Raw genomic sequence first — 13,528 nt, forward strand, 5'->3', positions numbered from 1 at the left:
TTAAAATAAAAAAATATAAAGATAATTATGATAAAATTGTTGTTTAGAGATGAAAGAAATCCGTTCAAAAATTATTAATAGGGGATAAATTAATACTGGGAATTAGCAGTATGATTCTCTCATTCTCTTTTGGTTCTTGAAATGCTTGTTTCCAGCATAACAGCTGTGGTTGGAATCACCTAGAGCTATATAAAGTCATATGTGGTGTGACAATGTTAAAAGTTGATCCAAATCCTAATGAAAAACGGAATCACGAATTTTATTTTTTCATTTTCTTCTGAAGTGTGCATATCTTTATTCATACCCAGGAAAAATAAAATAAAGTAATGCATGACAGATGGAGCTGGAGAGGGTGGTGGGGGGATCGATGATGTTATAAAAAAAACATAGACGGATGTCGGCATCACTTAGGGTTTCACCAAATCATAATATATGTACACACACACACACATGGGTTTGTCGTTTAGGATTTTGTGGTATGCCTAAAGAGGAACAAGAGCAGCAAAGGATGGCCTTCTTCTTGAGGGTTTGGATTGTTAAAGGCATGCACGAATTCTCAGTAACTTCACAATGGGGAACTGGAATCAAAAGGTTTGAGGGAGTTCAGGACCACGTACTATCCCACGAAGTCTTCCAAAACATAATCTAGGACTGCGTTGTTTGTCCATTCTCTTTTTTCCTTGTTTTAACAGGTCGTGACTGATCATGCATGAGAATATATAATTAATACTCTATTAATTGATCTCCTGATGTCATCAAATTATCAAATTGTGGTGTAATAACATAAGAAATCTTAGGTAATTTTTTATTTTTTTTGTTGTATCAAATCAATTTATTTTTCCTATGTTTGTTTTCTTTTTCTTTTTGTCATGTTCTTATATTTTGCTTTGGCTATTAACTTTATAGTCTTTTCAATATACTCTCAATACTTATCTAAAAAAATTGATCCATGCTAGCATAATTTTGTTTTTTCAGCTTTTGTCATCTTGCTCTAAGATCTTAGACTATATAACATGGGCAAATTTGTGATGAATGTGAAATGATTGATAGAATAATATAAAATTATTTTAAAATCATATCGAATAGCTCTTGAGATATATTGCTGTATTGCCTTGGGACATAATAATTAATTCATATGAAATAAATATTCCAGAATAGACTGATAAACAGGCACATATATGTAAATCTAACATTTATAAAACACATCCTTGAAAAGGGTAACTTGAATGGAAACAAGATAAGAAGTGAATGTGCTTACCATTACAAATGCATCCATTGCGACAGACATTTCTGACAAGACCATCGATAAATACCCAACATGTTCAAGGATGAGATTTTGACAAGACTCTGGGGGTAAGGAGTCACATTCATGGACCATTTGAGCCCATGTGATCCTCATGTGGGCAACATAGCAAATGTATACATTGTAGCATGCAAGTTTTTGTGAGCAGAGATAAAAAAAATAACATGCATTATGCTAATGTTATAGAAAGCCTAGCTATATATCTATAATGTGTATGGTGGTCCTTTCGAGGACGTATCACTTTAGGGTCGATGAATTGACTATGATATTGCAAAAACGCTGGAGAAAACTCTATGACAGAACTAGTTATATGCAACAATCGACAAACAAAATCATTAAATAAACCTAGCTAAAAGCATTTAGATACCGGAACATTATCCTAGGAATCGTCTTTTCAATATATAGTCCAATCATGTCAATGACCAAAATATGAAGGTAACGATCGAGTAGAATAAAAGTACTGGCGATTATCACTAGCTTGTCATCAGAAACTTTTGTGTTTGTCATGACAAATCTATGTGCGAGCCCGCCCACATCAACATGACCAATTGTATGTGTGATTTTGATATGGAATTTTTTATTTTTTTTTATAATAGTCTAATTTTATTGATGATTACATGAAGTTCTGCCTATTTGGATATGGGTTTTACCATCATGCCAAAATAATTAATTAAATCTCTATCCATGCTTCAAAAAGTAATATATAGTACTGTAGATAGCCTATTTTCGATGCAATCAAGCTTATTCAACACTACCACTCGCTCGATCCTAAAGCAAAAATGTATCCAATAATACAACATGAATATATTTTCTAAGAGCATCAAGTCTTTATTTAATTAAATCATTTGTTTTTTTTTTAAAGAAACAATTCCACATCTGTCTAAGAGATTTAAACTATTCTAAGTAATTATAACTAATTATAATGTTAGGAGTAATATGGAGGGTCAAGTTGGTCAAGTTTACCTATTAATTTGGGGGAAAAAACTATATATTTAAATCCAATTATAACCCAATTTTCTTTTATCGATTTTATATTCCTTTTTATTTATATTTTAAAAAATACTGACAAGAAAAGAGGGGAAGATCTAATTAAGAAAGATGAGCTTTTTGGAAAAACAAAAACAATTATATTAGGGATATATATGATCAACAGGCACCAATTAAGGGGCCATATATATATATATATAACTATTTTTTGCTATTAAGAGACTCATTAGTTAGTTCTTGATAAACTGTATGGATAATTAAATTAGTACAAGGAACTTGGCTAAACATTAATTTTGACGTTGACCAGTCAAGAAATTCAAGCTAGCCAATCAAGTTCTACAGTAAATGTCCATGAATTTTATAGAATTGAATTCAATTTCTTTTAATTTCTGATCTTGTGGCTGATAGCCCCTGGCTGGCTGGCTATAGCCACACAGTTTGTTTCTAGAAATACCAGAACTAATGACAAATGGGGAATTGACGACAAAAGCTCTGAAAACTTTCCATCATTCTCCAATGATGAGTAGTAATCACCAAAAAAGAAAGCTCCCAAAAGCCACTTAACCCACCAACGCAGAAATTTTACCTCAATATCTCCCAAGCTCACACACTCTCTTCACGTGGACATCTCGTGATGTAAATGGGTGCAACATCTTTTGTTGATTGACTTTGGAAAGAACTGTATAATTTTTACAAAGGAGTCCTCATGAAAACCAGTATAGTGTCCCAAGAGATTCTCTATTCTAAAGCAAACTATAGCTTCCACAACCTATATGGATTCCCCAAAGCCAACCCCGCGGATGGCACATGTCCGAAATGACACCCTAGGAGGTAGGAGCATCCTTGTACCCTAATATATTTAATGCCATAAGGACCTACTATATCTAGATTCTATACCTCCAAAGCCAAACATGCCCGATCATAAACCCTACTTTAAACCCCACTCCTAGAGTATTTTCCTCTTGTTTTTTCTTGCCCCACGACACAAATTATAAATACCCCCCCTCCTCTTCCATCTTCACTCACCAACCCTCAAGCTACTACTCTCTTCTTAGCTAAAACCCTAACACAACCAAGCACTACATCAAAAGACTAATTTTTCAAAGAAAATGTCAGGAGTTTGGTTTTTCAAAAACAATGGTGTAATTCGCCTGGTGGAGAACCCTGCAGCGGAATCTAATGGAGGGAATGGAAGTGGTTCAAGGAGAAAGGTATTGGTGCACTTGCCATCAGGCCAAGTGGTATCCTCATACTCTTCCCTTGAACAGATCTTGAACGAGTTAGGATGGGAGAGGTACTATGGAGGTGACCCTGACCTCTTCCAATTCCACAAGCAATCTTCCATTGATCTGATCTCTCTTCCTAGGGACTTCTCCAAGTTCAACTCTGTCTACATGTACGATATTGTCATTAAGAACCCTAACATTTTCCATGTTAGAGATATGTAAGCTCTCTATTATGTTTCTCTAGCTAGACCTTTCCTCATGCTGTCGTACTTATCATAGAGTGAGTGTGCTTTGCCAGTTTATTTTCCCGAGCTAGGACATTGTTTGTTTTCGAAATTCGGTGTGCTTTTTTTTTTTTTTTAAATTTCCCAGTGTGTAGGATAATAATTGGAACAAGGTTCAGGTCGTTCCTTCGTTTGGTATGTACTAAAACAAGCTTGAAACCTCATGTTAAGGTTTTCTATTGTAGATTTGTAATGTTGTGTTCTCTAATAACCAAGTTCATGAGTTGGCTTCCTTTACTTTTCGTACACAGAAATTTATCATCTATATATAGTTTGATAATTCTTCTTTTTCATTGGGGAATAGAAGAACTTGTTCCAATATCTTGAGATATGTCAGCCCAATTAATCGAATTGGTGGCTGTTTCTATACAAGAGACATTGGCAATATGAGTTTGATGGTGTGACATATTTGTACGTATTGGTTACTAGCTAAACTACAGGAGAAGGGGGATCGATTGATGCTGCCTTTGTCTAAAAGTTTTTGGCATGATCCCATGTACTCAAGGAATCATGCCAACATATATAAAAGAAGAAAAAAAAACAATAGTTATACGGCTTAAGCATTCCTGCAAATCAGTGAAAAATAAATTAAGAATGAAAGAGTGATAAGAGAATATGTTTTCAAAAATATGCATTAAATACTAAGAGAAGAAAATTAAATTCTTAATTAACAAGAGAGCTAGAAGGGCTTCATAATGTTCAATCGCGTGACTGTTCTAATTAGCAGCTGCCTTGTAATAATAATAATAATAATAAGAAGAAGAAGAAGAAGAAGAAGAAGAAGAAGAATATTGATTGCCCTTCTTCTTAACGACTTCCATCCATTCCTAAACCTCTCACGTACGAAGTTCCAAAATCTGAACACATCAAGTCCCTTTTTTTTCATTTTTAAAACAACACACACACACACACACACACACACACACACACATATATATATATATATATATATATATATATATATATATATATATATATTAACATATGTCCTTAAAACGTGCATGGCGCCATTGTTTCTATACATGAATGAAATCATTTCTCTTAAAAATAAAGAAAAGAGAATGAATCATGCAGTCAATCATGTGTAGAGAGAGAAATGGAGACAATTAATGGTCTATCTTATTGCTTAATTTGATGATTTAATTAGCTAAGAGGAAGAATTAATTAGGTGAAGGTCCCCCCGGCCACCCCCAAAGAAGTGGGAATAGGCTGATGGGGATCACAACAGTCCATCACAAACCAAAGAGTTGATGCCACGTGTCCAAATCACATGTGGGGCCAAGAGTGTGGCTATGCACGTGGCACATCACTCAAAAGAGCTGAGCTTCATGTACTATTTTTCAGAAAGGAAAATTCCCCCCCAACAAGTTCTTAGCCTTGTGCCCACACTAGCCATGACTTAGTCCCATTTACACCCAAGATTGATGTCTACAAATCAAAGCAAGAATTGACCAAGATATGATCAATTCCATTCCTTGTCTCTATTTCTCAAAGTTTTCATAAATTTCATCGCTAGTGGTATATATGATTTCAAGCAATTAATCTCAAATTCAGATACAAAGTAATATTATAATAATTTTGAGTTAATAAAAAGAAAAATTAAATTTTTATGTTCAAATACAATATTTCTCTGTTCATAAAAATGGAAAAGTAGTTTCTTCAGTTTGTACGAGTTTGAAAAATATATTTTAAAAGTTCTTCATAGTTTTATTTTACAAGTTTTTTACTTTTTAAAAAAATAAAAAAAGACAATAATAATACATTTTTTTCTTTCATATACAAATACTTTTTAGCAATGTAAAAAGTTAAAATCATTTTTTTATATTTTTATATTTGGTTAGTGTCATAAATTTATTTATTTTTATTATAAATCAAATATAAAGATTTTTTAAGTTGATAATATAAATTTTTCATGATAATCTTAATTTGAATGAATAATTAAATTATTATAGATATAAGATATTAAGATGATTATTATAGTGGTTTTTATTTTTTTATTTGTTAAACAAATTCGTTTTTGTTTTCATGAATACATTTTCTAATTTCTCGTTGAAAACTAAAAAGAGAAAAGAAAACTAGAAATGAAAAAATGTATTATGTTACAGAAAACACCCCATCATTTGCTGAAATCTTGGTCTATTTTTTTTATCTTTTCTTTTCTTCTCATTGCATAAACAGAGACAAGTCTAAGTCATGACCATGAACCCTAACTCGAGCAACTGGAGCTGGGCTTGTGGTGAAATATTTGGTAGACCAACTAGCTAGCTGAAGAAAGGTTGGCTATATCTTAAACAAAAGTCCTCAACTCAGCAAATGAATTACTTTTAAAGTTCTAATGGGCTGACACTGCTTCGCCAACGGGGCTCATGTCCCTTACAATGCAAAGGAAGGGTCATATACTGTAGAATCAACCTAGCCCAGATTAACACTCAGAACCCAGCTAAAGGTCCAAACTTTGATCATCTACATTTCATGGGCAAAAAATAAATAAAGTCGATCTTGTTGCTTAATCCCAACCCAAATCCTTGTCCGATCCAGTATTGCCTCGAGTTTTTTTAGAGTCTCGAGGATTTTGAGTTCGCATCCTTGAATTTTAGTGGCGTTGGAAATGCTAAGCCTTCGATGAGTTTTCCTCAAATTTATTAAATCCAGCCTATATCATGATTCGCTACCAGATCCGGATATTGGATTGAAATGATTAATTTTGGTTAATAATTTCAATAAATAAATGATATCGTTTTAAAATTTTAAAAATAAACAAATAAAATAAAATGATGTTTTGATATTTTTAAAAATAAAATTGTGTTTTTTTTCCTTACCCGGATATCATCATATCCTTTTAAAGAGTGAGATTAGTCTCGTTCGTGGTCCATAGCTGCCCCTTCCAAGTACGCTTTCTAGAAATCAAATTTGTATATATTCTCATTCTTGCAGAGATATAATAATATTTTAATCGCTAAATCAAAACTTCATTGATAAATAAAATTAGATTTACTATATCATATCAAATTAACTTCCACCCAAAAAATTATCGAGTTTAGCAAGTTTAATAACAGCTGGTTTGGTTACAGTCAACTCATGCTGCTGCTTGTCTTGCATTTATGAGCCTAAAACTGATTTTGTTTTTTTTTAATCTCATCTAAATATATTGATTTTAAGCTTAATTTATTACAATTTGTTCCTAATTACGATGTGAAAGTAATTTTTGAGGTCCCCTGAATTATCTTGCTCTTTCCAATAGATGACAGAAGTGTTAGCCTGTCGGACTCCAACTCCTACGGCTAGCTCCAACCATTCTAAGGGTGTGTCAAACCAAATGGTCTATCCTCCACAATTATCTTTTCAATGTTGAGACCACGTTCATAAATATAACGAAGCTAATAAATTTATATAAAAAATTATTTCTTCCAATGATGTATATATTTATAGAATTTTCATCTCTTACAAGCTTTCTTGAAGTTTATATTTAATTTGTATGATAACTGAAATTAATGTTTTAAAAAATCATCTTATGACAAATTCCCCACATCTAAACTAGTATATTAAAGAAAATAATTTTTCTTAGATATTAATTCTAAAAATTAAACTTAATTAATCAAGAAATACAATAAACATTTTAATTTAATCACTACACGCACTAGTCCACGGGGCTTCATGATTTTACAAGTAAATTTATTTATTGTTAAGCTTTCTTGAAGTTTATATTTAGTTTGCATGTTATTAATGAAATTAATATTTTTTTAAATTATTTTATGAAAAATTGTCCACGTCTAAGCTAGTATATTTAAGAGAATAAATTAATTTTATTGAATGTTAATTCTAAACTTTGAACTTAATAAATCAGGAAATAAAATAAACATTTTTTTTATCACTAAACGCAGTGGTCCATGGGGTTCCATGATTTTTTTTATTATTATTATCGTGGGTGTCCGGGCCAGCTTGCGCGCACCTCGACTAATCCCACGGGCCCTGAAGTTAACGACCATGTAAGCCTCCAGTGGCCATCATATGAGCAGCCACAGGGTTTGAACCTGAGACCTAAGAGGGAGCAAACCTCTTAGTCCCAAGCTCTTACCACTAGGCCACCACCTAGATAGTTGGGTTCCATGATTTTATTAGTAAATGTTATTGTTAAGTTATCTTTCACATGCATTTAGAGATTAAATTCATCTTTTCAATTTTTCTATTAGATTATTCATGATGTAGGATGATGGTTGTAAGCCATTCTAGAAAAACTTTTGTTATTCCATGTAATGATGTACTCTTGAAAACGTGTTTGTCATTGCGTTTTGAAAGTGTTTTTTTTAAAAATTAATTTTTTATATTTTTTTCTGTACTTCAAATTAATATTTTTTATATATTTTCATATTATTTTGATGTGTTGATATCAAAAATTATTTTAAAAAAATAAAAAATATTATTTTGATGTGTTTTGGAATGAAAAATACTTTATAAAGTAACTATTACCACACTTTCAAATACATATCTGAGAAGAAAACCTTTTTTATATATATAAAAAAAATCAGATAATTAAATTTAATTAGTTTTTATGTGTGAAGCTGGTTTGAAAAATATAATCTACCTCTAAAATACAACAATTAATTATATAACTCCTTGCATGTGCATGATAATAACAATATTGAATATTATTCAGTATTAAAAGCTTATAATGAAAAAAAAATAAAAAATTCCACGATCCATTTACCTTGGATTCTTATGATAGAAAAACTACAAAGAGAATCTACATTATAGGAAAATTCCACTATCCATCCCCAACCAATTTTCTTTCACAAAATAATTTGTATGGACGATATTCTATTGTCCTTACATTTTACAATGTCATTTGCAGATCAAGCACGCATCTCTTTCACCACATATATATTCAAAACATGCAATTCAAGTGTGATTCATTAAATCGTATTTATTCAATTATTTGAATAATATCAAACACTTTCTTGATTTATGTGTGTTCTATTTATAAAATTATATTCATTTACTCTTGTTTTATAAAATAATAATAATAAAAATATTGTTTTTTTTAAATACTTTTAGTTTGAAAATATATTAAAATAATAATATTTATTTTATTTTTAACACTAACAAATTAAAATGATGAAAAAAAAATTCTAGATCATTAATTGCTTATGTTTTTTCTAGGACTCTCTCTCTCTCTCTCTCTTTTTAGATTTGATTATGTTTTTATTTTTTATAACTATAAAAATCACATTTTATATCTTGATCAACAAAAAATTTTAAATTCAATAAAATAATTAAATTACTCATTAAAAAAATATTAAACGACGTATCATCTTCTTTTCTCTCAAGTCACCGATTCTCTTGCTGTACACAATATTCTCTCTGATCTCAACAATCAAACACCTAACCTTTTCTAATTTCTCAGGGCAGTTCACGGTGGCCGTGTGGACAAAACACGTAAATATCCAATCCAGTTTTCCTCTTGACTGTTACTGTCAATTAGTTTTTTGTTTTTTTTTTGCCCGTGTAATAAAATGAAGGTGAATGGAGCTTCAGCAAATAGTTTATCAGCTCCCAAATCCAACGATCCATTGACTTCCGGTCATTGTTGCAGTGCATGCCGACTTAGTTAGCTCCTAATTGCTAGACCTAAAACCACAGGGACTTGGCCTTGATGATATTGAGTCGACAAACCGCCTCCTTAATTTTGATTTTCTCCTTGCTTCTCCTTGCAGTGCCGGGAGGAGTCTTATCCAGGAAACACCCAGAAACATCAAACAAATATTTTAGTAAATCGAACAAAACAGAAACCACAGAGAAGTTTTTCCCTTATAAAAAGACCCAAGTTCCACTTATCATGTTCACACTCGAAAGTATTTTATTTAATGCCATACAATTTTTAAAAAATCCAAATAAGATATTGTCTAGCTTCTTCTATTTTTAATTTATTTTATCAATTAGTCGTCTAAATGAATGGAGTAGATCATGCAAGGAAAACTTTTCTTGCCATTCTCCCTAAAAATCCAATCCAAATAAGATACATGTTTTAATCCGTCGGCTGCAACAAGAAAAGATGGAAGATTTGGGCTGGCTAAGGTTTTTTTTATTTAATGGAAAATTATACTATTCAATATAAAAGTTTTTTAATCAATAAATAAATTATAATGACATTATAATTATAAAGAATTAAATATTTTTTATTGGTTTCTTTTAGAAGATTATAAACTTTTAAATTACAGTAGAGAAGTGAAAACATTTATTTTGTAAGTATCCCCATTATTATTAAGCTATCCTTGTAATTGAAGAGTGCTTGATTTATTTTTTAATGAAGTCGTAAAAATAATATCACTGCTAAATTAGAGTACTTGCAATAATAGCTCTCGCAATGAAGAGAGAAGACAATCGGGCAGCAAAAAGTACAGGCAAAGAAGTGGGATTAATATGATTTAAGATTCCATTTTATTTCGATTGCCTAAATCAATAAAAAGAAGAAAGAAGGACAGTACTGTGATAGAAACTACTTGCAACTTAGTTGCTAGATTGCTGTAACATGAAAAAAACTTCAATCATGTGTGTCTGCGCAGTGAAAACGACGGTTTAAACTCAAAAAACATTTAAAATGATGTTTTTTTTTTAAGTGATTTACTTATAAGGAGTTTTTTTTAAAAAGTAATTTACTTAGAAAATGAATTTTAAAAAAGTAGATTATTTTTTAATATTTGATAGTATTATAAAAAATAAGTTGAAAAATATTTTTCAGTGTTTGATTATGTTATAAAAAATAAACTGGAAAATAACTTATTAATATTTTATTTTTTTCAAGTTTATTAAAGTAATAAAGAACAAATCTTACAAATTAAAAGGTTGAGAATTGAAAAAAAATCTAATTTTATAAATTATCTCAAATAAAATAAATAATAATGAAAATAATAGAGATAAAAAAATTGAAAGATGATGAAATTAAAATAATAATAATTACAATTTCATAAATTATTTTAAATAAAATAAGTAACAATCAAAAGAATAATGACCAAATTTAACAGATAAAAAATTTCAATTAAAAAAATGATAAGAGAAAAGTAAATAACAATTATAAAAATAAAGATCAAAATTAATATAAAAATCGAATTAAATCAAATTTTAAGGGATGAAATTGAAAAAGAAAAGATTCAAAGAAAATATATAACAATCAAAAGTTTGAGGATCAAATTTGATATAATCAGCAAATAATATGAAAAGTGTTTTCCGTCCAAAATAAAAAAAAAAACACTTTCCTGAAAATCAAGCTAAATTTTTCTTTAACAAAAAATATTTTTTATTGATTGGAAAGTATTTTATGTTGATAAACTTTTCTAATAACGAATAAATATAAAAAAATTTAAAAGATAATTTTTTAAAATTACTTTTCAAAAAATAAACATCGCTTCAATCATATGTGTCTGCTTACGTATGCTTCAATCATGTGTGTCTGCTATGTGAAAACGACCGTTTAAACTAAAGAAAAACATTAAAAACAAAGTTTTTTGAACAAGAAACGCCGTCATAAACGGGTACTTATTAGGCTCCAATAGCTTGGACACATAGATCCTAGTACAAACCACCTTTTATTGTACTAGACAGAGGTTGGAAAATGAGGTCTCCACAGCTTCATTTGATGTTTTGTAATCAATGTATTTTTGTTCAATGCTTTCAGTAATATTGAAAAAAATTAAATTCCACTGGTTTTCACGCCTAGATTTTGTTTGTTGTAATCCAAGACTCTGTGCTCCCTTTAGTCAAAATGATAATAAATAAACAAATAAACAAATAAATGAATTCCACCTCTCTTAATCTTAATCACCAGATATTTCTGGTGCATGATCAAGTCGCTCTAGTCCTGCATCAAGGTTACTAAAAATGTCTTTTTAACACGGTACAAAAATTATAATATAAATTTAGATCATAAAATTATAACTAATTTTTTAATTAATTATATATTAATAATTTCAGTCAAATAATAAATAATAATATAATATAATTAAAACAAAAATAAAATAAACAATACAAAATTCCAAGTTCTTCAAATAAAAACTCATATATAGTTTAAGTAATTAATTTGAAAATACACATAAAATTTCATTAACTAAAAATTAACTAAAATTAGCTCATATCTTCGTATTTTTTTATTATTTTCAAGACTTTCATGAAGATCATTAGGTATCATCTAAAGAATTATTAGTATTACGACTCAAACCATATGCTTGCTTACAAAACAAATTCCAACACAACTACTGAAAAGGAATCTCATTGGTATATATTCAAATTTCTTGACTGAAGCGAAAAAAAAAATAAAAGGTAGTGTCTTTGATTTTAATGTTTCTTCCGATAATGATATTAATAAACCAAAATCCCACCCTTTAAAATTCTTTAAGAGCCCAACAAAAATCTCTTCAGAAAAAACCAAATAAAAATATGAACGCACAATTTAATTAAAAAAAAAAAACAAAAAACGGAAACACACCCATGTATTAATTTACAGGGAAAGAAAAAAAGAACACCTGGAGGAAGGGCCGCCAGAGAAAGCAACAAGAACATTATCAGAAGGAGAAATCATGGCATGGGAAGTAACAGTGAGCCTGAACTTCCCATAGATACATATTACTTCTAAAGCAATCAGCACAAATTAAATCGTATTGATCCTATAAATCAAAATTCTGGGACGATGATAAAAAAGGATGCTCGATGGAGATCGAAGCAAAGGAAACCGTAATTCTGGGTCTGCATAATTAGACTTCAACAATATCTTATATATTTCATTTGATGCAAATACGTATTAAATTTTTCTGAATTATAAAATGACTACATTGAAAAGAAGAATAAGTTATTAGACTCAAGTTTAAAAATTTTAGATTTAAGTGGTAACCAAGTAAATTGATGATTGTGCATTTTTAAACAAAATAAAAAAAATTAAAAAAGTGATAATTTTTAACTTACATGAAATCATTAATTTCCTATGCTAATTTTTAATTTAATTATAAAGATAGTAGACTTTAAGAGGCTTTCATACGATATCAAAAACTATTTTTAAACCATTTTGATGCTATACCAAATAACCTATAGAACCCTAAACTTAAAATTTTTATGAGGTCCTTCGAAATCGATTTTCTTTCATGGAGCTCACTTATATTATTTTGATTTTGATTTTTCTATGAGTGAAAGAATATTCTTCTCTTTTTCTCTATTTAATTACTCGCGTCCTTTTAATTATGGAACCAAATAAACAATAAATTATTTACAGATATTGAGTGGTTACTGTTTCCACAAGCCATATTCTGATATGATATTTCATGACAGAAATGACAGACGTACGGAAATCAAAATAAATAAAGATAAATATTATGAATTGAAACCAATTACTCTGAAAAATTGAAGGATGCAAGGTGGACAGATGATTAAGATTCAAACTTTATTTTTATTGCTCAAAACAAGAAAAAGAAGAGGACAGTGTGACAGGAGCTACATGTAAGACGTAATCTTTCAAATCTAGCACAGTTTTGGAGTGCGACCAATACGAAAATTTATTAAAATTATTTTTTTGTATTTTTAGATTAATATAATATATTAATATTAAAAATAAATTTTAAAAATAAAATAAATTTATTTTTTTATATTTATAAATAAAAATTATTTTAAAAAACAACCTACAAATTTATGTCTATAGGAATTACAAATTTATTACTTATTATAAGTGTTAGCTAGATAGAAGCTGGAAC

The 13,528-nt window shown here is 29.6% G+C and overlaps 1 protein-coding gene across 1 annotated transcript; it reads left to right on the plus strand.

Annotated features, from left to right (window-relative positions):
- The first annotated feature begins 3,334 nt into the window (after window positions 1-3,334).
- On the plus strand, window positions 3,335-4,014 carry LOC133673875 (flowering-promoting factor 1-like protein 2). The gene has a single exon (XM_062094800.1). It carries the CDS (start codon window positions 3,400-3,402, stop codon window positions 3,736-3,738), a length of 339 nt encoding a protein of 112 aa, XP_061950784.1. The 5' UTR covers window positions 3,335-3,399; the 3' UTR covers window positions 3,739-4,014.
- The last annotated feature ends 9,514 nt before the right edge of the window (window positions 4,015-13,528 follow it).

This window comes from Populus nigra, chromosome 15 (genome assembly GCF_951802175.1).
Source record: "Populus nigra chromosome 15, ddPopNigr1.1, whole genome shotgun sequence".
NCBI lineage: Eukaryota > Viridiplantae > Streptophyta > Magnoliopsida > Malpighiales > Salicaceae > Populus > Populus nigra.

Coding starts and splice junctions, on each gene's coding strand:
- LOC133673875 (XM_062094800.1), top strand. CDS start 3,400: ATGTCAGGAGTTTGGTTTTTCAAAAACAATGGTGTAATTCGCCTGGTG.